This window comes from Choloepus didactylus, chromosome 8 (genome assembly GCF_015220235.1).
Source record: "Choloepus didactylus isolate mChoDid1 chromosome 8, mChoDid1.pri, whole genome shotgun sequence".
NCBI lineage: Eukaryota > Metazoa > Chordata > Mammalia > Pilosa > Megalonychidae > Choloepus > Choloepus didactylus.
Window position 1 is genome coordinate 18198654 of NC_051314.1, and position 27988 is coordinate 18226641.

A 27988-nucleotide genomic window follows, 5' to 3' on the forward strand; every position below is an offset into this window, starting at 1 on the left:
AGCTTTTGGGGTTCTACAAACATACGTTTGAATTTCACTTCTAAAACTTAATGCCCTGGAGGTCACCAACATGCTATATTTTGTGCTGCTGGTTTAACTTGGCTTTGTGCAGACTTCAGAATAAATTGTCTGCTGCCATCTTTGCTTAGCTGAAGAAGTTGAGGTGGGCTGGCCAAACCAACTGCCCCTTCTCAGGTGTGCTGGGATTTCCTGCAACTAAAAAATGAACTGGATGACTCCAACTCTCACCCGTAACCCCTGAGTTTGAATTTTTGCCTTATATTCCCACTGACTGACTTAATAAAAGTATAGGTATTAATTTATTTTGGAGCAATTTTGATTTAGAGAAAAGTTACTCAGATAGTACAGAGAGTTCCTGAATACCCTTTGCCCAGTTTCCTCTTAGTCTGACATTTCTCAAAACTAAGAAATTAATGTTAGCACAGTACTATTAACTAATCTATAGACTTTATTCAGATTTCAAAGTTTTCCCATTAATTGTTCTTGTTCTGTTCCAGGATGCAGTCCAGGCTACCGCATTATAAGTTAGGTTGACTTTTAATCAGTTAAGTGTCATATATTTAAATGGATTTGGGAAAATAGAAGTTCTACTATTGAAAAAAAGGAAAGCCCAACCACAGCACCAGAGGTTTTTGATTTGTAAGCCCGGCAGTTTCTTTCTTTGGGTGCCTGGGTCACGGTCCTCAGCCAGCAAGCACACTTGTCTCCTGGAAGGAGCATTAAGACGAGGGGTGGCCCGATAATCATTGTGGCTCTTTTTCAGACCCTGTTACTCAGCCACCTCCCTGATGGCTATTTCACCCCCTCCTGGGCCAGGCCCCCTCCCGGGGATGCATCCATCTGCCTTTGGCTTGAGGAAAGGGAAGATCTGAGTGACTTGCAACATCCTGAGGCCTCTCTCTTCCTCTGATGACCAAGCACACCTGTGGCTTTCTTGCCACTTCCTTGCTGGCCCCTCCCAAGGGCAGAAGAGCTGCTCTTGGAGCCTGCCCTTGGCCCAGAGCCCAGCTCTGCTCTTTACCAGCCGTGTGAACTTGGGCACATTATCTTACCTTCTTTTGCCTTGGTTTCCTGATCTGGGAAATGGGGATACATCAATTGCTACCTCAAGGGAGTGGTGAGGAGTAAATAAATGAGTGAATGGATGTCACGTGTCAACGTCAGAGCCTGGCACACAGAAGAGCTCAACACATGTGAGCTGGTCCTGTGTCAACCTGGCTCACCAGCTCCAGTATTCACAGGCCCGAAATCGCACACACCTGCATGGCCTCAGTTGGGCCCCATGGAGTTAGCTGCACTATAGCAGTCCTGTGGCTCCCAACCCTCTCATCTTTTCTCAGAAGCCTTCACTTGGTCTTCCTGTGTTCATTCATTCATTCACTCAACTCCAAGACTCCTACTTCCAGCTCCACCACCCACCCACAGTGTAAGGACCCCTGAGCAAGCACGCTGAGTCAGCTTGGTTAGGATCAGGGAAACAGAGACGAGTTAGGCTCGAGCTCTGCCCTCAAGGAGTCAGAGGCCCAGTGGGAGACCAACACAAAATCAGTCACAGCAAGCACTCTGTTCCCTGCTGGATTCTGGTAATTCCTGGGTTGTCCAGGGTTCCACTTTCCTGGGGCCTCACTCAGTGGCTGCTCCTCAGTGCTGCCTCTTTGAATTGACCTCCATGAGGTGGGTGTCTTTCCCCAAACACAGACCCTTCTGCTCCAGTGGACCTCCCAGCAGGGGGTGGGACTGTGGGAGTACAAACCAACAGCTCCCCACCTGCTCAGCTTCCCAAGACCAGCAGTTGCTCCCTCCTCTCAAAGCTGGCACTGCTCCCTGACGCTGACCCCACTCCACCGTTCCACGTGCTGGGCTTCGTATTTGCTGAGATCCTGCCTTCAGCTTTACCTTGACCAGTTATTAAGAGCTTACTCCGTACCAGGCAGAGGGCACGGTGTTTTACATGCAATGCCTTATTCAATTCTCACATCCACCTTATTCATAAAATCTATCATTAGAGCAATCTTACAGATGAGGAAACTGAGGGAAGGGGGCTATTTTGTTCAAAGCAGAAAGTGGTAGAGCCAAGATGTGAATTCCAATCTGGCTTTAACATCTCTCACTGTGACAAAGGTATTCAAAGTAAGCCATGGAAACGTGTAGTGTGAGCTGGGAAGGAAGGTGTGTGGAACTCACCTGTGGGAGGGAGTGGTGTCACTCACCTGGAGCAGCTCCAGATCAGCGGGCTCCGCCTGGGTGGGCACCAGTTCCGTCAGCATCTCCGACATCACTCTCACGTTCCCACTCACCATCTCCAGCTCGCTGCGCAGCTTCCCAATCTGAAACACATCGTTGGTCCAGGTGAGGGAAGTCAGGGGTCGGAGGCTGCTGTCCCTCCCAGGGATAGAGCCTGGCACCACCAGCCCTGGGGGTGGCACCCAGAGGAGCTGACCGGCCAGCAGCTTCTCTTACTCCTGGTCCTGGGCCACAGCTCCGCACTAAGAGGCATGTGGTGGGCTTGCCCCCACCCCCTTACAGGCACCCCCAGAGGTGTTACCAACCGTTACCATCTCCAAACTGGGAGCCTGGTGCAGGGAGAAGCCAAAATGAAACAACCTGAGGGCGAGCAAACCACCGAGTATGGATGGAAGGACTCCAGCATCTCCTGGGCTCAGAGTGGCAGCTAACGAGGCCCAGAGGACAGCCCCCCTCCACGAGTCTGGACCAAGGCCCTCTGGGAGCCGTCTGCTTAGCTCCTTCTGGTCCCTGCTTTCTAAGGGAGGCCTGAAGAAAAGGCTGCTCTGAGGCTGAAGGGCTGGGGGAGTCTCTGAAGAAAGGGGCATTTTTCCTGCCTGGGGTGGACACCCCACTGCATTAAGAAAGAAAGGTGGGTGGGGTGGGGAGAGAAAGAGGGCTCCAGACAGCACATGGGAAGAAAGCAGGGGACCTGCGTACAATCACGCATTTTGCAGTTACAATCGAGTGGTTGTTGAGGAAACTTTTGGGGTGATGGATGCTGATTATCTTGATCATGGTGATGGTTCACGGAGGTATACCCATATCAAAGCTTATCTCTCCATACAGTTTAAACATGTGCAGTTTGTTCTAGGTCAATTATACCTCAATAAATCTGTTAAAAACAAACATACTCATTGGTCATATTTTTGCTGACTACCACGCCTTTGGGCTTGCTTGTATGAAACTGATGCAGCTGTTTGTTCACTCCTAGTCAGCTCAGCCCAGCCCTTGGCCTCTGCAGGCCTCCTCTTCCCACAGCAGACACCTTCTACCCCAAAATCGCAATTTCTGTTGCCTGGATGTTGCTACCATTGTTTAGTGTCTCAGTGATGGAAACTGAGCCTTGGTTTGCTCCTGAGTTGCAGGCCTCTCTCTCCTCCTAGGATGGCTGGGATTCTCCCCCATCTTCCCCTAGGATGGCTGGGATTTTGCCAGCTCTCTCCTCCTAGGATACCTGTATTTTGCCTTGTTCCCTGGTAAGCTTTGGTGTCCTAGGCTCTTCCAAGGAAGAGACCCCAATCCCACCCCATGGAACAATTGCTTTGAAGGATGTTAACAGGTTTTCAATAATCAAGGGGTTTCAAGGTCTGGTACTTGAGGAAATATTGTAAATAAAGTTGCAAAGTCTTTTTGGGAAATGCTTGTACATTCTAAATGGTGTGCCTGAGTTATAGCCGATTTCAGAATATGAGTGTCACTAAAGAAACTCATGATGATTGATGATTGTGACAGCTCCCCGAAAGTACTGAGCACTTAACTTCCATCTCTGGTATAACCTTCACCAGTCATACAGGGTGGATATTGTCAACCCAGCTTTTACAGACAAAGAACTGGGAGCTCAGGGACAGGTGGTGTGTCCACTACAGTTCACTGACACTTTCCAAAACCTGCAAAACGTTTGGTATATTTGGCCTATTTAATGAACACTCTTGGTAGGAGTGGAAAAACTACTGATCATAAACCTAACATAGCCAAGTCAGATGGGACTTAATTACAAAGGAGTCTGGGAGTTACATCAGTGCGTTCCTAACTGTCTTAACATGTCCCAGGAGACGAAAGGGGACGCTGAAATTGAACAAAGACTACTCAGTTTTGTTCAAGAATCTTCTTACGCTAGGAGCAAATCTGAGCCTTGATCCACACAAATGCTAGACATCAGGCAAATTGGTTAAAATCACAACCTGGTTGGTTAATTTTTTGGATCACAGGGTAGTTTGATAATTTTTTATGCACCTTTATTTTGTTAGGTAGCACAACTTTCCCAGTAATGTTTGTGACTCTGGGGGGTGAGATAATAAAGTACAGAAATTTCTCTTCAGATAGATTAGGGTGCAAAAGACCATGGGTTTAAGTCCAAATGATGCTGGCCAAGGGATCAGTGGGTACACATCTTGGAAAGTTAAGTTAAACTTTTATTCCCATTATATACCCGTGTCTTTTTCACTTGCACTTTTACATTTAGCTGGCATGACGGGTTTGAGGTTTGTTAGATACTGCAGTGTGCAGCCCCCCACCCACACCCCAATGGCCAAGTGCGAAACAAGTGGGCACCCAGGAGGTGGAGCAGCTTCAGCACTTCACAAACAGTCCAGGGCGAGGCACCTCACCTCCAGCTTCAGGAGGGAGAAACTCACCAACAGCCTGAATAAGTCATTGTCCCACCTAGTGGGGAAGGGGGGGTGGGCAGTCCTTCAAAGCTAGTCAGGCCCTGCCTTCTAGAATCTTATACTAAGCCTCAAACCTTCTTCGTCTTTTCTATGCTTTTAATTTTTTGTGAAGATGTTTTAAACTGTTTTCAAACAGAACCTCTGTTCAGATGAGATCTTATGTGAACAGGCAAGCAAATCACACACAAAGTGGAGCTGCTCTGGCTGAGGGGGCTGCCTGCTGGCATTTTCTCTCCATGGTGCTGCCCCGAGAGAGAACAGTGTGACAACTGCAGGCTCAGGACAGAGCCTGCTTGGAGCCAGGCGGACTTGAGCTTGGATCCCAGCTCTGTCTCTGATGAGAGGAGTGGCTCTCAGCAGTTTCTGTCTCTGAGCCTCAGTTTCCTCATCTCTAAAACAGGAAGAATACCATGAACTCCTTTAGTCCATTGTGAGGATTAAGTGGAGACGCGACATACAATTTCCACACTGGCAGGTGGTCCCACTCTGCGGTGTGTGGAGAGGGGTTCCAGCCCTCCTGCCGTGTACCTGCTCAGGGGTTGGAGCAATGGGTGTGTCGCCGGGGGGAGCAGCCAGGGTTGGCAGAGGGGCAGTGTGCTGGCTGGAGTCCACTTGCTGACTGCTGTTGGTGCCCACAGAATTCTGTCCTGATGGTGTCTCCGAGCTGAACACACTCTAGAGGGCAAAAAACAGGATCAGCAAGGACTTCTGAGGAAGAGAAGGACCCCAGGAAGTCAGGGGCCCACAGGAAGCAACTGCTGAACCCGGAAAGTAGCTCTGGTCTTCCCTTCCCACTGTTTCCAGAAAGTGGTGAAGAGGGGAGACACCCAGGGCCCAGGGGCAACCGTTTTCCTCACCCTCTGGGGCGTGTGGATGGGCGAGAGCATGTCCAGGTCGGTCATTGGGAACTCCAGGCCCTTTCTCCGCAGGTCCTCGTAGACAGCGACGACGCCTGTCAAATCGGGCGAGCTGCGGAACGCGTCAGCCCAGGACTGAGAGGAGGACAAGGGGACATAGCAGTAACCACTGCTCATTTCCTCCCCCCGAGCCCCCCTGCCCGTTACCTCGACAGAGAACGGAAAGCCTTTCCCTGACTGGCCGCTTCTTTTTCACATTCACCCAGACAGCCCGGCCAGCCCACTCCACAGCCACCCCCCACACAAAACATCCAATCAGCAGATAATCAAGACCTCAAAATTGAGAAATAGAGACTGAGGCAAACAGAAAAAAAACCCTTGGGGTTGGGGTACCTTCCTCCCTTGGCCCCACCCCCACACTCACCTGGATGAGGTTGAGCACCTTGTCGTGCACGATGGTGGGAGGGTTGTTCTTGGGCAGGATGGTCCTCACCAGCACCCCCTCCACGAAGTCCTGGCTGGCCACCAGCACGTGGAAGCGGTGCCCGCAGTTCTTGACGCAGGTTTCCAGCACCTGGAGCGGCACAAGGTGCCACTTCAGGACCTCCCCCGCCAGTCCCACCCCACGCTCCAAGGGGGAGGCTGAGCAGAGGAGGGGCCTTCCTGAAGTGAGCCCAGGAACACAGAGACCTGGGGACTCCTCCTGGATTTGGGGTTGGTTTACTGGGGAACGGCCGGGGTGAGAAGCAGGGCAGCGTGCTGGCTAGAGTCCACCTGCTGACTGCATCAGTGCCCAGACAACTCTGTCCCGATGGTGTCCCTGAACTGAATGTGCTCTAGAGGGGAGGTGGTCTTCCAAGTGGAGAGCAAAAAGAACCTGAGCTTTCAATCAGCTGGTGACCCTGCAAGGCCCAGACTGTCCCCTTCCCAGGGAGCCTCCTTTGCTTTTCAGCTCAACCTGAGTCACCTGGATATAAATTCCGCTTGTGGGGGAGGCTGGAACAGAACGTTCTCCTCTCTACTCTGCGGCCTCTCAGGCCTGTCCTGTCCTGTGGTCTGGACTGGTTCACTGTTGGGGCAAGGACTGCCCTCATGTCAGCCACCAGCCTGTGTTTTATGTGCTTTTTCTGGGTGTTGGAGTGCCCAGCTGTGCCCAACTCAGCCTGCCAGGCTTTCTGCCCCTTTGAGGCCTGGGTTCACCCAGTATCTACGCCACTCAGCAGGTTCTTCAGTTCAGGCTCTTGTGCCAGTGGTTCCCGAGAGGTGTGGACCTCAGTGTGTCTATTCCCTAGGCCGTGGGCTGGGGAGAACCCTTTCAAAGGGCGTCGCTTGCCATTCGCGGTCCACCAGCAGTGGAGACAGGACAGCGTTTTGCCCAGGGAACTTTCCTTCCCAGCCTTTGGACGAGGAGCGCATGGGTGGCCTGAAGGACTGCTGGACTCCAGGGAGGCCACCCTCAGCAGACTGTGGTCCTGCCATGGGACAGACGGGCAGAACACTCACCGTGAGAGCCAGCATCACCTCGTGGAAGTTCTTATTCCCCACAATCCTCTTCTTCACTGCTCGGAAGGCATCTTTGGGACTGGGAAGAAGGACAAAGGGAAGGAATGGAACCTCCTTATCCAACACAGGAGGATGCTTGTGGAAAATCAGGGGGCACTGGCTAGGAATGGCTTCCATTTACCAATCCTCCCATACCCCACCTCTGTTTTGTGTATCTGGGTTCTAATCACATTGGAGTCTTCAGGCCCCATCCAAATCTCTTAGGTACACCTTGACAGCTTCATAGGGATTCTCAATGTGTGGTCCCTGGACCACCTGCTGCAGAATCCTTTTGCAGAAGTGTGTATATGTGTATGTATGTGCGTGTGTGTGTGTGTGTGTGTGTGTGTGTGTGTGAGTGTTAAAAATGCAGATTCCCTCAGGCCCTACCCTAGACCACTAGAACCACTGGGAGTGGGCCCCCGAATCTGCAAGCCTGCCATGCAGCCAGGGGCTGCTTGTGCACGATGAAGCTTGAGAACCAATAACCTAAAGGAGGAGCCCCAAGACCTCATCCCAGCCCCTCCTCCATTCCTCCTCCACCCTCCCTCCCAGCCAACTCTCAAGAGCACCTCCTGTGTGCCACCCAGGCCAGATGCTGGGGACACAGCAGTGAGCAAGACCCACATGGCCCCTGCTTTCAAGAACCAAACATTCCTGGGGGAGGATATCAGCAGGGCCTGGGTGAGAGAGACTGGGCATGGGGGAATTGTGGCTAGGGAAGATGGCTCTAAGGAGGTGGCATTTCAGGATGAGAAGGGCCCTGCTACGTGTGGAGGGGGCCAGAGTGGCTCAGGTAGAGGCCACAGCCTGGGCAAAGGCCTGGAGGCCTTGGAGGAACCGCAGGGAGGCTGCCGTGAATGTAGTGGAGAAGGGGAGCTGAAGAGGCCTGGAGGGTTATGGCAGGGAAGGCAGGCACCTCTTAAGGCTGTGGGAGCCCCTGAGGCCTGGGTGGTGGCTTGCCTTCCCTGTAACACCACTGCCACCCCCAGCCCTCACCCCTGCTCCCCGCCCCGCAGCCCTGTAAATGTGCAGTCAAGGTGGCCCTGCATGCCTTCACTTAAAAGCCTTTGCTCAGGTGGCTTCCCCTAACACATGCTCCCAAACTCCCTGTTTTTCTGGTGCAGGCCCAGCTAAAATCCACCTCCTCTGAGACACCTTCCCAGGCCCAGCAGTCTCCCAGCGTCCCTGCCATGTGACACTGACCTGGGGGCCCGCCCTGGGTAAAGAAGCTCCCAGGGCCCTGCAGGAGCACAGGAAACATTTCCTAGGCCAGTGGGTGGCCTGTGGGGCCTGACTGGACCTCTGTCTCCTGTGAGTGCTGACCCCTGTCAAGAGCTAGCACAGGGCAGGGCAATGAAGGCCTGTCAGGGCTGTGAGGGAGAGGTCATGGTGGGGTGAGGGGCCATGGACTCCTAGGGTTGGAACCGTGTTCCAGAAGCGTGAGTGCAACTCAACCAAATGCCCAGCCTGCTCCGCGCCCTTCCCTGGCTCCTTCCAGGCTTGGCCACTGACCTGTGGGCCACGTCAGCTCTCTCAAGGGACTTGTTTCCACTTCTTCTAGTGTGGTCTAGAGACAGGGGAACCCCACTGGGAATCAGAAGTTCTGCTGTGTGTACCACTTCTGAGGGCCTACTATAAAATGTGAGATAAGGAGGCCACGACCCAATGGGGACACGGACAAGTAAAGTGACTTTAAAGTTTTGACTGCAATCTCAGTGAAGTCCAGGTCACGTCTGTTTCCACTCACTGCTGGGTCCTCAGAGCACCTTGTACAGTGGAACAGAACAGGTGGTCAAATAAACAGCAACTATCTGAACAACTGAGTCCCAGTTCTTCCAGTGCTTACAAGAGGACGGGGACTTGCTGTCTCCAAGGAGATGGCAGTGACTTCCAGGGCTGATGTTCATGAAGCCCCAGGCCTTTCTGGAGGCTTGGTGAGGTTTTCTGCCTCCTGTCTTTTCTCTTGGTGGCTCCACTATCTGCCCACCGCTTCCACACCCCTCCCTGACCCTTAGGTCTCCAGACACAGGTGTGACTGTCCCCTCCCAAGTGCCTCGGCAAGCCCATGGGGCAGTGCTGAGGAAGAGACTGGAAGCTGCCCGGCAGCCACTGCTCAGTCCTGACTGTGACTCAGATGCCCACAGTCTCCCTCCAGGCTGAGCTGGATGTCCCCGGCCTCCTGCCTGCTTCCAGCCTGCCCCTGTCTACACACAAAGCTCCATCTGGCCAAGAGGGACACTTTCAGGCCAGTTAAACATGGAGGGGGAAAGGAGATCCTCTCTGGCCACACTTCCTGCTGGCCATGCTCACCACAGCCCCCTCCCAGCATTTGCTGGGCTCTTCCGGAGAGGGACAGGGAACCTCACCTCCCTTTCTGCTCCCCTCTAGGGACTTGGGCTTATTGCTGCATGGATCTGAAAGAGCTTTGTCTTTGAGGACAAAGACCTAGAGAGGTAAAGCGACAGCCAGTGGCAGCTAGCTAGGGATCAGGAGCCAGGACCCCACTGCCCCACACCCCATGCCCTGGCAGGAGAACACAGTGCCCTGCGAATGAGAAATGCCAACCAGCGTGAACTATTCTTGGCCTCTTGGCTCCACGTCACTTTCATTTTTCTCCCAGTGACCCCCTGCCCTCCCTGCTGGTTGCAAATCTTAAAGAAACAAAAGTCTGTTCTTGCTCTCTGAGGAGGGCTGGGAGTCCTCAAACATAACCTAGGCCACCTAGGTCAGGGCAGGATGGTGCTTGGGGCCCACACCTAACTGCAAGAGTCACCAGCTCGCCTTGTCCAAAGAAGATGCTGCACACAGGCTGGGTTTTCAGATCCAGCTGGCTGAGTTAGGTGCAGCACCCAGGCACCAGTTGGTTGGCTGCACACCCGGGTGACTTACTTTGAACTTTACAACTCTGGGCCTCTCGTCCATCTGATATGAGGGATGAACTAGATCAAGGCTGCAACGTGTTCTTAAATGCTGCCTTCCTAGCCCTGCCTGGAAAGGTTTAGATTCGGCAGTCCGGGGTGGGGCCAGGGGATCGTATTTAAAAGCTGCCAGGAGACTGGGCTGACCAGTCGGGCTCAGGACCTGTGGCTCAGACCACCTCTGTGGCCCCTCCTGGGCGGGCATGTGCTGTGAGTTGTCCCCGCTGCGCCCTGTACCGCTTCCTGAGCAGTCCTTACCCTTCCTCCGTCTCGTTGATGATGTCGCAGATCTCCATGTTGAGGGCCCAGTCCTCGCTCTGCAGGGAGCCATCTGTAGCTTTCTCTGAGGAAAAGAAACCCCAAGTCACCAAGGAACCAGGTGGACAAACTCAAATAGCAGAGTAGGGGTGAAGGGGTGCAGGGCAGGGAGGAGTAGGGAGAGGGGGAAGACAGTGGATGCTCTTTTGCATACGGCATCCTGTTTGGAGGAGCTGCAGGAGGAGGGAGGTTCCTCTGAACAGATGAGGAAACCGTGGCCTGGAGCCTGCTACACAGCCGAGCAGGGATAGGCCCCCAGGTGGGCCTGGCCTCAGGGGGCCTGTGTTTACATGACAATACAGAGACAGTATTCTGTCTGATTTTTGCAAATAAATGTTCCTTCTTGACTTTATATTATTATTATTTTTAACAGATGATTTTATCACATTTTGAAAATCACAAATAGGTATGGCATCTTGTTTCCATTGCTGCACAACTTGTAGATCTTATTCATCAGCCTGCCGAACTGTTCCTTTTTCAGAGACATAGATACCTTCCCCAAATTTTCTTATATCCTTGTTTTGAACTGTCGTGGCTTGCTGAACCAAAGTGACTGAACTTGATACAAATTCAATGTCCTTTCCTTCAAGAATTAACTCATCTTTCTGGGCTTGAACTACTGAACAAGGAACACTTGGGCTCAAACGAACCCTGCGGATGTATTTTTCAGATTTCAACCAGAGACCCACTCGCCTGAATAATGACACTAATGGGGAAGAAAGCAGTCCTTGTGTAGTAACGAAGCCCAGCATACCACCCTTGAGCATGTTCTGTATGTGATAACAGATAGTGCGCCCTGTAGCTAGCTCCTTTCTATTTCTATGTCAACTGGAATCTCTTCTTTTTCTACATTGATGTGACTGAAGTCCCTCTGCAGGGGTCCTTGGGGCCCTTCACCATAACTGTGCACCCCTTCAGTGTGATGCTGACATTTTCTGGAACATCGACAGCCTGGTTGGTGAGAATGGTCTTTCTCGCAGCAGATGAAGCACAGATATATTATCTCTTGAATTGGTAACCATTTACATGGTTCAAAATGTAAAAATTCCCAAAGTGGTCTGCAATGGAAAGTAAATCTCTCTTCCTCCCTGGCCGCCCAGCTCCCACTTCCTGGAGGTACCCGTGGAAGCAGTGTCTTCTAATCACCCAGATACAGTCTTTACCTATGAAGCAAAGGACACAGTGGAGTTTAAATCCAGACTCTGTTATCAACAAATGACCTGGCAGTTCTCTTCTCCCTTTTCCAGCCATGGGGTCTGCCAATAAATTTGGACAAAACCGACCCACCTTGAAGACCTGCCCCAAGGAGTAGCAGTCATTCAAAGAAGGTGCCGAGCATGGGATTTGGCATAAAATGATAAGTGGTGGCAATTTATTTTGTTCAAATTGAGGTGAAATCCACATAATATAAAATTAACCACTTTAAAGTGGCATTTAGTCCATCCGCGATGGATTCTATCTAGTTCCACCACATTTTCATGTCATGGTGATTCTTAGGGTAAGATTTTCAGGCCAGAGGTCAGCTCCAAGATCCTCAAGTCCTGTCAAGGCTGGGGTCAGCATGTTTACTGAGGATCTGCTGGGTGGCAGAACCGGGCTGGCAGCATTTTGTGTACTAGACCATGAGTGGCACCCATCAATGCTAGGTGAATGATGAATGCAGAAATAGACAGGGCCAGGGCATTCATAAAAGTTCCTTAAAAAAAAACCCACGAAGTCTGTCCTTCCACTCAAACACATCACCTGTTGTCATCTTCCTCTGTGCCCTTCTAGATTCCACCCTCCTGCAGACCAGGTTTTAACATAAGTTTGACCACAGCACACATGAACAATTCTTTCGGGCCCCATGTTGTCACACGTTTCCCCCTGCCTGAGTGTGAGGCACATGCACGTATCTTCACTACAACCATGGCTGTGTGATAAGATGGGACTTGCCCACAATCAGCATTCTGGGCTTCAGGGAGTGAGCAACTTGGGCCCACCCCCGTGTCCTGACATGGTCTCTTTCCCTCCCCAGGGCACCAGCCAGGCCCCCCCTTCGCTGCTGTCAGTGGTCTGGTCTGCTCTGGCTTCCAGGCCCCGGCTCAGACCCCAGGCATGCACATACCTTCCTGGCTTCTGCGGCCATCCTGCTGGTCTCAGCCACACCTGCTGCCCGGACTGTGTGACAGGCGGGCACAGTGATGCTAGCCAGCTATCCACCATTCACCAAGTGCCCCTAAGGGACTTGGCACATAGTACTCATTATGCCACTTAATTGTCCCAGCCTTCCTGCAAGGGAGGCTCTCACATCACCACTGTGCATAAGAGACAACTGAGGCTCAGAGAGGGCAGGTGGCTCCTCCCCTGCTGCCCAGCAAGTTACATGCCAGGCCTGTCCTGGGCATGAGGGATACCAAGGTGGGCAAGATGGACATGGTGTCTGCACAATGGCATGCAAAGGAGGTTGCTCCGAACCCAGGCTGGCCTGCCCCCAAGCTCCTGTCCCTCCAGGTCAGAGGACAGAGGAGGACTGTCTCCACCAGACTGGGCAAGGCCCTCTTCCTGCCAGGCAGGCAGGCCTAGCCCGTTGGGCAATGCCCGGGCTGGGCCGGCACAGTCAGCTCCTTAAACAGTGGCTGCTGTGACCTTTGTTTTGAAACTGGCCTGACTTCAGTTCCACCCTGGGTCCCACCTTGAGTCCTACAGCCAGATGGATGTGTGGCCTCGGAAACATGCCAGGCAGCTGAGACAACAAGGAACGGGGGCTTTACCCCCTGGATTATGGCTGGGTAGAGGACGACAGCAGTAGGAAGGAGAAGAAGAAGGGCCTACTAGAACAGGGTAAAAGAGGGACTCATTCACCCCACAAGCATTTACTGAGCTGCTCCGTGGTGCCACACTCCCTTCCCTTGAGGAGTCGCACACTTACGGAACCCCATAGGAAGACCCAGGGGGGTGGATCAAGTGTTCTCTGAGCAGAGGGGGCCTTGCCTGACTCGGAGGACTGGGGATGGGGGCAGGGGCTGATCGAATCTGCTGGCCCTGTCCCTGACTCCTGGCCTCCATCACATTGGTCACGAAGTCCTGCCAATCCTAGCTCTTGGATTTCTCCTCCTTCTTTCTTCCTCCTCTCGCCATCCTCTCTGCCAGTGCCCGGCCCAGGCCACTCTTCTCCCTCCTAGCTTACTGCCTCTGATTCCCCTGCCTCTCATCTTCCTCCTCCCTTTGCTTCATTCTCTGTGCTGCCCCAGAGTGAACTTTCTGAAACATGAAAATGATCATATCTCTTCTATGCCCCAAATCCTTCACGGGCTCCTTAGTGAGGTGTCAAAACACCAGCCTGGCTACAGGCTCTTCCACAATAACATTCTGTTAACTTCCCAAGCACCCGTGAAATGCCACTTACACCTGCTGGCATACAGAAAGCAATTTAATACCCCAACCCTATAAGGTGTACATTATTGCCCTCATCTGACTAAGGAGGAAGCTGAGGTTTAGACAGGCCAGGAACTTGACAAGGCCACACACCCAGACTCCCAACCACTGCCCGCGCTGCCTCACGAGTCGCCTTTGGGACCCTCAGGCCACCTGCCCTCTCCTCCTGGACACTGGGACCCCTGGCTCCACCAGCAGCAGGCCTCTCGGTGGTTCTCCAAGGGGATCCCCTTGTGATCTCCAGCAGCCCCTGAAAATGAGGGGCCTCTTTCTTCTCCTGGGGGGCTTCTTCTTCAGAGGGGCTTGTGGTCACCTTGGAAGAGCAAGCAGGCTGCTAGGGGTGACCAGGGTGGGCGCAGAAGGACCCCTGGAGCGTGAGTGTGAGCCGACCTGTGCAGAGCTGGCGAGTGCTTTGGCCCCGAGGGCCAGTGGCGGGCAGAGGCCTTCAGAGGAGGGAGCACCCTGTGGGTGGGGGTGGGAAGCCTGAACAGGGAGGGAGAGAGAGAGGAAGAGGAGGAAGAGGCAGAAGAGAGTCAAGGCCCACGTGACCACTCAAGGAGAAGACAGGTGTGAGGACTGGCCCCGCCCACCCACCATCACCTGCCAGCTCCCTTCAGGTCTGGGTGTAAACGACAGGTGGGGGAGCCTGAAAAGACTTCCTGAAGAGAGACTTCCAAGGGGAAGGCCAGGCGCATCAAAGGAAGAAACTTAACTCCACAGGAATCTGGTGCTACTTGTTTTGTTTTTGTTTTTAACCACACAAGTAACTGAGCTTGCTATTTTAAGAAGGGGAATGAAAACACTGACCAGTGACCAAGTGACGACGGTCTGCCTGGCTGCTGGGCTGCAATTGGCAGTCCTCAAAGCCTCCTGCCCTTGTGTGCTTGCCCCCAGCTCTTAGGGGAACCAGGCCCTGCGAGCTTCCACCTGCCACCCAGCTGTGGCACTGGCGCCTGGTGCCGGCAATTCTGTGGGGCTGGCTCTTTGGGCACCTGTCTGTCTGTTTAGCAGTTTGTCCTCTGGAGCTGGGCTTTCTGAAGTCTCCAGGTAATCTGCCGGGCATGATGGCAAGACCCCCTGGCCCTCTGAGAATCAGGGTCGGTCAGGGGCACAGGCTTTGGAGGCAGCTAGGCCCGGCCTCACCGCCTAACTTGGGGACCTCTGACAAGGATCCGAGTCCTTGGAGTCTCAGTTTTGTCACTTGGAAGCTCGGGATAAGGCTACCTGCCTCACAGGGCGGGGTGACTTTTGATGAGACAGCACCAGGGCAGGTGATGAATAACTCTTAGGTTCTATGACTGTAACTTGGGCCAAAAGAAGGAAAGAGCAGTGTGCTAGTTTGGATATATTATGTCTTACCAAAAGCCATATTCTTTGATGCAATCTTTTTTTTGTTTTGTTTTTTTTTACAATCATTCAAAGTATACAATCAGTTGTTCACAGTATCATCATACAGTTGTGCTTTCATCACCACAAACATTGAACATTTTCATTACTCCAAAGAATAAAATAAACATTAAAATAAAAAAGAACATCCAAAACATCCCATTTCCCTCCTCCTCCATTGTTCATTTATGTTTCTATCAAGATTTGTTCACATACCATACAATCATTCAAAATATAGAAACAATTGATCACATTATCATCATAAAGTTGTTCATTGATCACCCCAATCTATTTTTTTAATCATTTTATTGAGATATATTCACATAACACGCAGTCATACAAAACAAACCGCACTTTCGATTGTTCACAGTACCATTACATAGTTGTACATTCATCACCTAAATCAATCCCTGACATCTTCCTTAGCACGCACACAAAAATAACAACAATAATAATTAGAGTGAAAAAGAGCAATTGAAGTAAAAAAGAACACTGGGTACCTTTGTCTGTTTGTTTCCTTCCCCTATTTTTCTACTCATCCATCCATAAACCAGACAAAGTGGAGTGTGGTCCTTATGGCTTTCCCAATCCCATTGTCACCCCTCATAAGCTACATTTTTAAACAACTGTCTTTGAGATTCATGGGTTCTGGGTTGTAGTTTGATAGTTTCAGGTATCTACCACCAGCTACTCCAATTCTTTGGAACCGAAAAAGGGTTGTCTAAATTGTGCATAAGAGTGCCCACCAGAGTGACCTCTCGGCTCCTTTAGGAATCTCTCTGCCACTGAAGCTTATTTCATTTCCTTTCACATCCCCCTTTTGGTCAAGAAGATGTTCTCCGTCCCATGATGCCGGGTCTACATTCCTCCCCGGGAGTCATATTCCACGTTGCCAGGGAGATTCACTCCCCTGGGTGTCTGATCCCACGTAGGGGGGAGGGCAGTGATTTCACCTTTCAAGTTGGCTTAGCCAGAGAGAGAGGGCCACATCTGAGCAACAAAGAGGCATTCGGGAGGAGGCTCTTAGGCACAACCATAGGGAGGCCTAGCCTCTCCTTTACAGCAACCGTCTTCCCAAGGGTAAAACCTATGGTAGAGGGCTCAACCCATCAAACCACCAGTCCCCTATGTCTGTGGTCATGTTAGCAACCATGGAGGTGGGGTAGGCGAATACCCCTGCATTCTCCACAGGCTCCTCAAGGGGGCACTACATCTTTTTTTTTTCCTTGTTTTTCTTTTTTAACTTTCCCTTCTTTTTTAAATCAACTGTATGAAAAAAAAGTTAAAAAGAAAACAAACATACAATAAAAGAACATTTCAAAGAGACCGTAACAAGGGAGTAAGAAAAAGACAACTAACCTAAGATAACTGCTTAACTTCCAACATGTTCCTACTTTACCCCAAGAAAGTTACCTAATATAGCAACATTTCTGTGAACTTGTTCCTACTATATCCATCAGAAATTAACAGACCATAGTCATTCCTGGGCATCCCCAGAACGTTAAATAGCTTATCTGTTCTTCTTGGATTATTGTTCCCCCTTCCTTAATTGCTCTCTATTGCTAGTTCCCCTACATTCTACATTATAAACCATTTGTTTTACATTTTTCAAAGTTCACATTAGTGGTAGCATATAATATTTCTCTTTTTGTGCCTGGCTTATTTCGCTCAGCATTATGTCTTCAAGGTTCATCCATGTTGTCATATGTTTCACGAGATCGTTCCTTCTTACTGCCGTGTAGTATTCCATCGTGTGTATATACCACATTTTATTTATCCACTCATCTGTTGAAGGACATTTGGGTTGTTTACATCTCTTGGCAATTGTGAATAATGCTGCTATGAACATTGGCATGCAGATATCTGTTCGTGTCACTGCTTTCCGATCTTCCGGGTATATACCGAGAAGTGCAATCGCTGGATCGAATGGTAACTTTATTTCTAGTTTTCTAAGGAACTGCCAGACTGACTTCCAGAGTGGCTGAACCATTATACAGTCCCACCAACAATGAATAAGAGTTCCAATTTCTCCACATCCCCTCCAGCATTTGTAGTTTCCTGTTTGTTTAATGGCAGCCATTCTAATTGGTGTTAGATGGTATCTCATTGTGGTCTTAATTTGCATCTCTCTAATAGCTAGTGAAGCTGAACATTTTTTCATGTGTTTCTTGGCCATTTGTATTTCCTCTTCAGAGAACTGTCTTTTCATATCTTTTGCCCATTTTATAATTGGGCTGTCTGTACTATTGTCATTGAGTTGTAGGATTTCTTTATATATGCAAGATATCAGTCTTTTGTCAGATACATGGTTTCCAAAAATTTTTTTCCCATTGAGTTGGCTGCCTCTTTAACTTTTTGAGAAATTCCTTTGAGGTGCAGAAACTTCTAAGCTTGAGGAGTTCCCATTTATCTATTTTTTCTTTTGTTGCTTGTGCTTTGGGTGTAAAGTCTAGGAAGTGGCCGCCTAATACAAGGTCTTGAAGATGTTTTCCTACATTATCTTCTAGGAGTTTTATGGTACTTTCTTTTATATTGAGATCTTTGGTCCATTTTGAATTAATTTTTGTGTAGGGGGTAAGGTAGGGGTCCTCTTTCATTCTTTTGGATATGGATATCCAACTCTCCCAGCCCCATTTGTTGAAAAGACCATTATGACTCAGTTCAGTGACTTTGGGGGCCTTATCAAAGATCAGTTGGCCATAGATCTGAGGGTCTATCTCTGAATTCTCAATTCGATTCCATTGATCTATATGTCTATCTTTGTGCCAGTACCACGCTGTTTTGGCAACTGTGGCTTTATAATAAGCTTCAAAGTCAGGGAGTGTAAGTCCTCCCACTTCGTTTTTCCTTTTTAGAGTGTCTTTAGCAATTCGAGGCATCTTCCCTTTCCAAATAAATTTGATAACTAGCTTTTCCAAGTCTGCAAAGTAGGTTGTTGGAATTTTGATTGGGATTGCATTGAATCTGTAGATGAGTTTGGGTAGAATTGACATCTTAATGACATTTAGCCTTCCTATCCATGAACATGGAATATTTTTCCATCTTTTAAGGTCCCCTTCTATTTCTTTTAGTAGAGTTACGTAGTTTTCTTTGTATAGGTCTTTTACATCTTTGGTTACGTTTATTCCTAGGTACTTGATTTTTTTAGTGGCTATTGAAAATGGTATCTTTTTCTTGAGTGTCTCTTCAGTTTGTTCATTTCTAGCATATAGAAACATTACTGACTTATGTGCATTAATCTTGTATCCCGCTACTTTGCTAAATTTGTTTATTAGCTCTAGTAGGTGTATCGTTGATTTCTCAGGGTTTTCTAGATATAAGATCATATCATCTGCAAACAATGACAGTTTTACTTCTTCTTTTCCAATTTGGATGCCTTTTATTTCTTTGTCTTGCCGGATTGCCCTGGCTAGCACTTCCAGCACAATGTTGAATAACAGTGGTGACAGCGGGCATCCTTGTCTTGTTCCTGATCTTAGAGGGAAGGCTTTCAGTCTCTCACCATTGAGTACTATGCTGGCTGTGGGTTTTTCATATATGCTCTTTATCATGTTGAGGAAGTTTCCTTCAATTCCTACCTTTTGAAGTGTTTTTATCAAAAACGGATGTTGGATTTTGTCAAATGCTTTTTCAGCATCTATTGAGATGATCAATTGATTTTTCCCTTTTGACTTGTTAATGTGTTGTAATACATTGATTGATTTTCTTATGTTGAACCATCCTTGCATGCCTGGAATGAACCCCACTTGGTCATGGTGTATGATTTTTTTAATGTGTCTTTGGATTCGATTTGCAAGTATTTTGTTGAGGATTTCTGCATCTATATTCATTAGGGAGATTGGCCGGTAGTTTTCCTTTTTTGTAGCATCTTTGCCTGGTTTTGGTATTAGATTGATGTTAGCTTCATAAAATGAGTTAGGTAGTGTTCCATTTTCTTCAATGTTTTGAAAGAGTTTGAGTAAGATTGGTGTCAGTTCTTTCTGGAAAGTTTGGTAGAATTCCCCTGTGAAGCCATCTGGCCCTGGGCATTTATTTGTGGGAAGATTTTTGATGACTGATTGGATCTCTTTGCTTGTGATGGGTTGGTTGAGGTCTTCTATTTCTTCTCTGGTCAGTCTAGGTTGTTCATATGTTTCCAGGAAATTGTCCATTTCCTCTACATTATCCAGTTTGTTGGCATACAGTTGTTCATAGTATCCTCTTATAATTTTTTTAATTTCTTCAGGATCTGCAGTTATGTCACCTTTTTCATTCATTATTTTGTTTATATGGGTCTTCTCTCTTTTTGATTTTGTCAGTCTAGCTAGGGGCTTGTCAATCTTGTTGATCTTCTCAAAGAACCAACTTTTGGTGATATTTATCCTCTCTATTGTTTTTTTGTTCTCTATGTCATTTATTTTGGCTTTAATCCTTGTTATTTCTTTTCTTCCACTTGGTTTAGGATTGGTTTGCTGTTCATTTTCTAGCTTCTTCAGTTGATCCATTAGTTCTTTGATTTTGGCTCTTTCTTCCTTTTTAATATATGCGTTTAGTGCTATAAATTTCTCCCTTAGCACTGCTTTTGCTGCATCCCATAGGTTTTGGTATGTTGTGTTCTCATTTTCATTTGTCTCTATATATTTAGCAATTTCTCTTGCTATTTCTTTGTTAACCCACTGATTGTTTAGGAGTGTGTTGTTTAACCTCCAGGTATTTGTGAATTTTCTAAGTCTCTGATGGTTATTGACGTCTAATTGTATTCCATTGTGGTCAAAGAATGTGCTTTGAATAATTTCAATCTTTTTAAATTTATTGAGGCTTGTTTTATGTCCCAGCATATGATCCATTCTGGAGAAAGTTCCGTGAGCACTAGAAAAGTATGTGTATCCTGGTGATTTGGGGTGTAATGTCCTGTATATGTCTGTTAAATCTAATTCATTTATCAGATTGTTTAGGTTTTCAATTTCCTTATTGGTCTTCTGTCTGGTTGATCTATCTATAGGAGAGAGTGATGTGTTGAAGTCTCCCACAATTATTGTGAAAACATCAATTGCTTCCTTTAGTTTTGCCAGTGTTTCTCTCATGTATTTTGTGGCACCTTGATTGGGTGCATAGACATTTACGATTGTTATTTCTTCTTGTTGAATTGCCCCTTATATTAGTATGTAGTAGCCTTCTTTGTCTCTCAAAACATCCCTGCATTTAAAGTCTATTTTATCTGAGATTAATATTGCTACACCTGCTTTCTTTTGGCTGTAGCTTGCATGAAATATTTTTTCCATCCTTTCACTTTCAGTTTCTTTGTGTCCCTGTGTCTAAGATGAGTCTCTTGTATGCAACATATTGATGGTTCATTTTTTTTGATCCATTCTGCGAATCTATATCTTTTAATTGGGGAGTTTAATCCATTTACATTCAACGTTATAACCGTGAAGGCATTTCTTGAATCAGCCATCCTATCCTTTGGTTTATGCTTGTCATATTTTTCCCCTCTCTCTATTAATATCCTTTATTGTACCCATACCGAATCTCTTTAGTACTGAACCTTTCTCCAAGTCTCTCTGTCCTGTCTGTAGGGCTCCCTTTAGTATCTCCAGTAGGGCAGGTCTCTTGTTAGCAAATTCTCTCAGCATTTCTTTGTCTGTGAAAAATTTAAGCTCTCCCTCAAATTTGAAGGAGAGCTTTGCTGGATAAAGTATTCTTGGCTGGAAATTCCTCTCACTCAGAATTTTAAATATATCGTGCCACTGCCTTCTCGCCTCCATGGTGGCTGCTGAGTAGTCACTACTTAGTCTTATGCTGTTTCCTTTGTATGTGGTGAATTGCTTTTCTCTTGCTGCTTTCAGAACTTGCTCCTTCTCTTCTATGTTTGACAGTGTGATCAGTATATGTCTCGGAGTGGGTTTTTTTGGATTTATTCTATTTGGAGTTCGCTGAGCATTTATGATTTGTGTATTTATGTTGTTTAGAAGATTTGGGAAGTTTTCCCCAACAATTTCTTTGAATACTCTTCCTAGACCTTTACCCTTTTCTTCCCCTTCTGGGACACCAATGAGTCTTATATTTGGACGTTTCATATTATCTATCATATCCCTGAGGTCCGTTTCGATTTTTTCAATTTTTTTCCCCATTCTTTCTTTTATGCTTTCATTTTCCATTCTGTCATCTTCCAGGTCACTGATTTGTTGTTCAACTTCCTCTAGTCTTGTCTTATGAGTGTCCAGAATCTTTTTAATTTGGTCAACAGTTTCTTTAATTTCCATAAGATCATCCATTTTTTTATTTAGTCTTGCAATGTCTTCTTTATGCTCTTCTAGGGTCTTCTTGATCTCCTTTGTCTCCCGTACTATGGTCTCATTGTTCATCTTTAGTTCTTTGAGTAGCTGCTCTAGGTGCTGTGTCTCTTCTGATCTTTTGATTTGGGTGCTTGGGCTTGGGTTATCCATATCGTCTGGTTTTTTCATATGCTTTAGAATTTTCTGTTGTTTTTGGCCTCTTGGCATTTGCTGAACTTGATAGGGTTCTTTTAGGATGTGTAGACCAATTGAAGTCCTTATCTCTAATTTATCAGATCTACAGCTTCGTGGAGTATACTTTCTCTAACTAACCAGCAGGTGGCGTCCACGAGCCACCTGTTCTCCACAAGCCAGTTCTCCCCTGCTTAGCCTTTTTGGTGAGTGGGGGAGTGAGTCTTGTGGGGTCCAGTTGGTGTACCAAGCTTGCGTGTGTAGTTGGTGTTGCCTGCCCTGTATATGGGGCGTGTTTCTGGGCAGTCAGGGAGGGGGGGTGGCTCTAACAATAAAATCTCCCTGGTGATCCTAGAGTTTTAAAGCTGCTGCAATAGTCTAATCCTTCAGTTCAGTCCTGCCACAGTTTGTCTCTGCCACTGACCCACAAGTCCTTGGTATTGGCGTATGGCTCCTGAGACTTGTAAGTGGGCCCCTCTTCCAGGCTGTGCACCCCAGGTCGTCTGTTGAGGGACGACTGTGCTATGTCACAGGTGAGTGTCATCCCCCCAGGGCAGTTCTGGGCTGCTGGGCTGTGTAGGGAGGCTCCCAGTCTGCTGAAATGATGGCTGAATGGGGCTTTGTTAATTCACACTGCTCCACCTTCCCAACTCTGGGATAATCAGCTGAGGTTGCAGGGAAGGCTAATGTCCACACCCAGTTTTGTGGTGTGTGCCTGTTATTTGAAGCACTTCCGTCCCACTGGGTTGTCTGGGGCAGGTCTGGGCTATGGTGCTGGCAAAGGGCAGGAGTGTTTCCTGTCCACCAGGATGATGGCTGTGAGCAGACACCCCCCTTTTCTTGGGAAGTTGTGGTGTTTAGTGAATTTTCTCAGCCACTGGATTATTGCCTTTTGTCTCAGAGCTCTCTTAGTTCTGCTCTTGTCTTGACTTGCCCAAATTGCAAGTCTTTGAAGCTTTCTGTATTGGGCTTCTTAGAGTAGTTGTTTTAGAAAAAGAAAAAAGGATTAAAAAAAATGGCCCTCCTCAGAGATCTAATGGGTTATTGAAATGCTAAGAGACAAAGCAATTAGGGCCATTAAGGGAAGGTCCACAGCGCAGAGAGATCAGCTTTTCTTTGGGATTTGCATATGAGCCTCAGGGCCTGAGCTCTGCCCTTCCCCTTTCTATGTTCACCAGAACTCCAAAAATCCTCCGCTTTTATTTTGGAGTTTTTAGTGTTGTTTTTTTCTATGCCTGTCTCCTCTCTGCTGGGCTGGCTGCTCTCAGATTCTCTGGTGTCTGGTCACAGTCTATCTATGGTTGGAGTTTGGATCAGTAGAATGAGTTTCTGATAAGGGCTGCCACTGCAGTTCTCCCTTCTCCTTCCCGGAGCTGACAGCCCCTCCTCCCACGGGACTGAGCCTGGCAGGGAGGGGTGCGGGTCCCCAGGCCACAAAAACTTACAGATTTCGCTGATCTCAGCAGTTCCACGCTTTCATGAGTGTTGTATGAAGTATGCCCAAAGTCAGATTGCTCTGTGGTGCCCAGTCCACGCAGTTCCTGGCTTTCTACCTACTTTCCTGGAGGAGTAACTAAAACATACAGCTCAGCAGTCCGCCATCTTGCCCCGCCTCCTCCTGATGCAATCTTTTGCGGGCAAATACATTAGTGTTGATTAGACTGGAATCCTTTGAGTGTTTCTGTGGAGATGTGACTCAATCAACTGTGAGTGAAATGGTTTTGATTGGATAATTTCCATGTAGGTGTTGCCCGACCCATTCAGGGTGGGTGTTTATTGGATCACTGGAGTCATATAAAGGAATTCACAGACAGAAGGATCAGAGCGGCTGAGAGACACATTTTGAAGATGGCCATTGGAAGCTGACACTGACATTTTGGAGAATTCCATTTTGAAATGCCACCTGGGAGCAAGCAGTCACCAGCCATGTGCCTTCACAGCTAACACAGGTTTTCCAGACACCAATGGCCTTTCTCCAGTGAAGGTACCCTTTTGCTTATGCCTTACCTTGGACAATTTATGGCCTTATGACTATAACTTTGTAACCAAATAACCCCCCTTTATAAAAGCCAACCAATTTCTGGTGTTTGCAAAAGGGCAGCATTAACAAACTGGAACAAGCAGCCACAAGACACACTCAAGGCAGCTGGGTCCCTGGTCTCTGCCCACTCTTCCCCAGGTGGACCCAGAATCCCTGGCAGGAGCCATCCTCACTGGCAAGGGCTGTCCTCACTGACACAGGGGAAGCCCTGCTCCCCAGCCAGTCCCCGTTCCTGAACCTCACTCTCCAGCCACTCTGGAAGTGGCCACTTCTGCAGGTGCTCAATGGAACTATGGCCAGCATCACGTGAGCAACACCGTTCCTTCACAAGTCAGCCCTTGGGAAGCAGCCTGGAGCCTTCTCCTGACCACCCTGCACACTCAGACAGTCACCAAGTCCTATGGATTCCAGCTTTGAAGCAGAGCTCAAAGTTCCCCCGCCCCTCTCGTCACCGTGACAGCCCCGGCTTGGCCCTGCCACTCCCAGGCATGGACCATCACCTCCACACTTGGCTGCTTCTCTTCAAGCAGTGATCTAACCACTACTCTTCTTGGTCTAAAATTGTCTGTGGCTCCTTATTGCCTAGGGTCAAAAACCTGAACTTCTCGGGGACAGAAAGGTAGATTCCTCAGCCACAATCTGTTCGGTTCCCCACTTTCCTCAGGATGCCTTTATATGCCTTGCTCTTTCATGCCTCTTGGCTTCTGCCTGGAATCCCTCCCTCCATCAGTCAGGCATCCATTCCATGAACAATGACAATGACAATGATGATGACATACACGTACCTACTTGGCACTGAGCATGGTCCAAAGCACCGGTCCAAGCACTGGTCACCAGCTCAGCTCCTCCCCTACAACCCTTAGATAGATGACAAGGTACAGAGAGGTCGGTGACTTGCCTTTGGCCACACACGTTGCAGAACAGGGATCTGCACCCAAAGGGGCCTGGGTCCCAAGTCTATACTCTTAACCACCATGTATGTTGTGTGCATCTCACCATACATGCTGTAGTCTAGGCCTCGGGGAGACATCAGCAAGCCAAACTGACAAGGCCTGCCCTCAGGAAGCTTACAGTCCGGCGGAGGCCACTCAGGCATTGCCAGAGGTGAAGGCCAGGAGCTGAGCCAGGGCTGGGGGTGTGGAGATGTGGCTGTGCCCATGCAGGAGAGGAGGTGGGCCTGCTAAGCCCTGCTTGTCTTTTAAGGCCCTTCCCCATTGTCAGCTGCTCAGTGCTGCCTATTCCAGCAGGTTGTGTCACTCCTCGTATACACTGTAACAATAACGATGACAAAACGACCACCATTCACTGAATGCCGATTAAGTATCAGCTTGTGCATGATGTTCAGTGCACGTCTCCCGTTTCACCCACAGTCCTCCACCCTCATCCTGGTGTGCGTGGGCGCCCCATGCAGAGAGGCACGCTGAAGTGGAGGAGTCTGGATGCAAAGCCTGGCCCGCGCGACTCTAGAACCTGCACGCTCTCCTCTCTACTCTGCCCCCTCTAAGGTCGACTTTACCTGCCTTGGGGGGACTCAGCTCCCAGAGGGCACGGTGGTTTTCTACTCATTGCTACCCCCTAGGACCCACTCTCTGGTGAGAAGAGCATAGAGGTTCATTCAGTGTTTGTTCAGTGACTGGCAGACGGAGCCTTGAGCCCGCCCAGCTGCTCCAATTCAGGGCTGAGTAATGGCTTCCCTGCCAGTAAAAATGGGTAACATTTACTGTACTTCATTGATTCTAAGCACTGTCTTTTCCATTCTTAAGTACTTCTGATATTGGGATGTTCCTGATAAATGTCAGAATTCAGTTGCTGGTGTTTTTCTTTTTACATTCCCTGGTGTCTTAGAGCCAATGAAATATGTTTGTAAATAGTAAGGAACTGTTTTCAAGGCCAATGCCAACCCTAGCAAACCTATTCCCACCCCATCCTGTGACCAAATCAAGGGCAGGGTTCCCCCATCCAGGGGACAGAGCTACAACAAGAATTAGTTGACTAAGACACTTGAAGGACAAGGCCGAACAGAAGCCAGGGCAGACGCTCTGAGTGGCCCCCTGGGACCTCCTCTGAGAACCTCCCTTGAGCCTCTCCTCCTGTCGGCACGGCACCCCAGCAACGGCTCATGACAGCAATTTTCTTTTGAGACCAAACTTACTTAACACGATATTCCATTACAAAAGTGACCTACTCATTACAAACATAACTGACCCTTTAGAAAATGCATAAAGTTCAGAAAGAAGAAAAAAAATGCCCACAGTTTTACTACTGAAATTAACCACAGTTAATCTTTGTGGAGATTTCCTTCTGGTCTTTACTATTTCCATTCTTTAAAAAAATACATCTGCTCAATCTGATGTGGGATGGAGGTGCCTCTGGAAGAACCATCGCGATGGCTGCCCATGGAGAACCCCCAGTTCAGTTTAAACTAGTATTGGTTGGCGATGGCGGTACCGGGAAAACTACAATTGTGAAATGTCATTTGACTAGTGAATCTGAGATGTATGCAGCCACCCCGGATGCTGAGGCCCATGCCCTGGTGCACCACACCAACAGAGGGCCTCCTAAATTCAGAGTGGGATACAGCTGTTAGGAGGAATTTTGTGGACTGAGAGATGGCTATTATATATATTATATTATATATAGCCTGTGCCCTATCATAACGTTTGATGGCTCATCGAGGGTTGCTTACAAGAATGTGCCTAATGGGCACAGAGATCTGGTACTGGTGTGTGAAAACATCCCCATCGTGCTGTGTGGCAACAAAGCGGATATTAAGTACAGGAAAGTTAAGGCAAAATTCATCATCTTCCACTGAAAGAAGAAGCTTCAGTACCGTGACATTTCTGCCGGAAGTAACAGCTTTGAAACGCCCTTTGGCTTGCTAGAAAACTGACTGCAGACCCTGACTCGGAGCTTGTTGCCATGCCTGCTTTTGCCCCATGGTCCCATGGTTGTCCCGGGTTGTCATGGACCCAGCTTTGGCAGCACAGTACAAGGACTTAGAGGCTGCTCAGATGACTGCTCTGCCAGATGAGGATGACAACCTGTGACAAAATGAAGCTGGAGCCCAGCATCAGAAGTCTAGTTTTATAGGCAACTGTCCTGTGATGTCAGTGGTGCAGCGTATTTGCCACTTTATTATATAGCTAGGCAGAACATGTGCTTAATCTTTGGGATGCTAAAAGAGATGATGGGCTTCGGAGTGAATGTGGCAGTTAAAAAAATACCTTCATTTTTTGGACCTGCATATTTAGCTGTTTTGGAACATAGTTGTTTCCTTTTTGAGTTTCAAATATAAGACCACTGCAATCACATCACACACACACAAAAACACATCTGCGTAACTGTTACTATTTTTTTTTTAGTGTGTGCTGGGGATTGAACAAAGGCATGTGTGGGTCCCAACCCCTGGTCCTGTGGGTGTGAACCCATTTGTAAATTGGACTTTTGAAGATATTATTAATTAAGATGAATAAGGGTCGGCCTTAACCCAATATGGCTTAAGTCCTTATAAGCAAAGGAAATTGGACAAAGAGAGAAGCTACAGGCAGAAGCAAGAAAGCTACAAGTCAAGAGAACCAGGAAGAGAAAGATACTGCCACGAGCACTGCCACGTGACGGAAAAGCCAAGGAACCCCAAAGATTGTCGGCCAGCCAGAAGACGCTGACCCTGGTAGGAGGCAAGCCTTCCAGCCTCGGAATCCATGAGCCAATCAATTCCTGTTCTTAAAACAACCCTTTGTATGGTATTTGTTTTAGCAGTGAGGAAACCCTAAACAGTATGTAATGTTATCGTGTTATGGTTTGTTGGTTTATTTTTAAATGAGTCTTTTAGAGACATGCTGAAATATTTATGAATTAAACAACATGAAGTTTGGAAATTGTTGTAATAACTACTGCTCCATTTACCTCCCCAGACCCCATCCATCCACTCAAGTATCCTCTCATTCTAACCCCCATCCACCGCATCTCTATCCACGCAGGTGCCTGCTTAGCCCACCCACCCACCCTTCTCATTGCCTTCTACACACCTTCCCACCCATCTGTTCTGCCTCTCACCAGCATTCTCTGAGCAGTTGTCTAGCCCTGTGCCAGGCAAAGATGAAGAAGATATAATCCTTGCTCCTGAGGAGCTCCTAAAGTAGAAATAGAAAACACCTCGACAGACATTTCGAGTGCAAAATGACAAGTGACATGAGGGAGGTCAGTCCAGGGTGCTGTGGGAGCCAAGAGGAGGGGGTGCATAACGGCTGAAGGAACTGGGAAGGTTCCATGAGGAGGTGACATCTGAGCTGAGCACAGAAGCCTGAGTTGCCAGGTGGAGGAGGGAGGTGGGGGGACAGTCCCAGTAGAACAGCATTTGCTGAAT

The 27988-nt window shown here is 48.3% G+C and overlaps 1 protein-coding gene across 7 annotated transcripts in view; it reads right to left on the reverse strand.

The window, feature by feature from the left end:
* Nucleotides 1–27988, reverse strand: part of TOM1 (target of myb1 membrane trafficking protein) — a 58200-nt gene that overhangs the window by 12700 nt on the left and 17512 nt on the right. For 6 of the 7 annotated variants that reach the window (XM_037845999.1, XM_037845998.1, XM_037845997.1 and 3 more), the window contains exons 2-7: nt 10273–10357; nt 7055–7133; nt 5976–6125; nt 5552–5686; nt 5223–5369; nt 2232–2348 (exon numbers count right to left, since the gene is read on the reverse strand). In XM_037845999.1, the coding sequence (XP_037701927.1) occupies nt 2232–2348; nt 5223–5369; nt 5552–5686; nt 5976–6125; nt 7055–7133; nt 10273–10357 (713 nt within the window). Of the gene's footprint in view, nt 1–2231; nt 2349–5222; nt 5370–5551; nt 5687–5975; nt 6126–7054; nt 7134–10272; nt 10358–24407; nt 24481–27988 lie in introns of all 7 variants that reach the window. The other variant, XM_037846000.1, reaches the window with a different exon arrangement.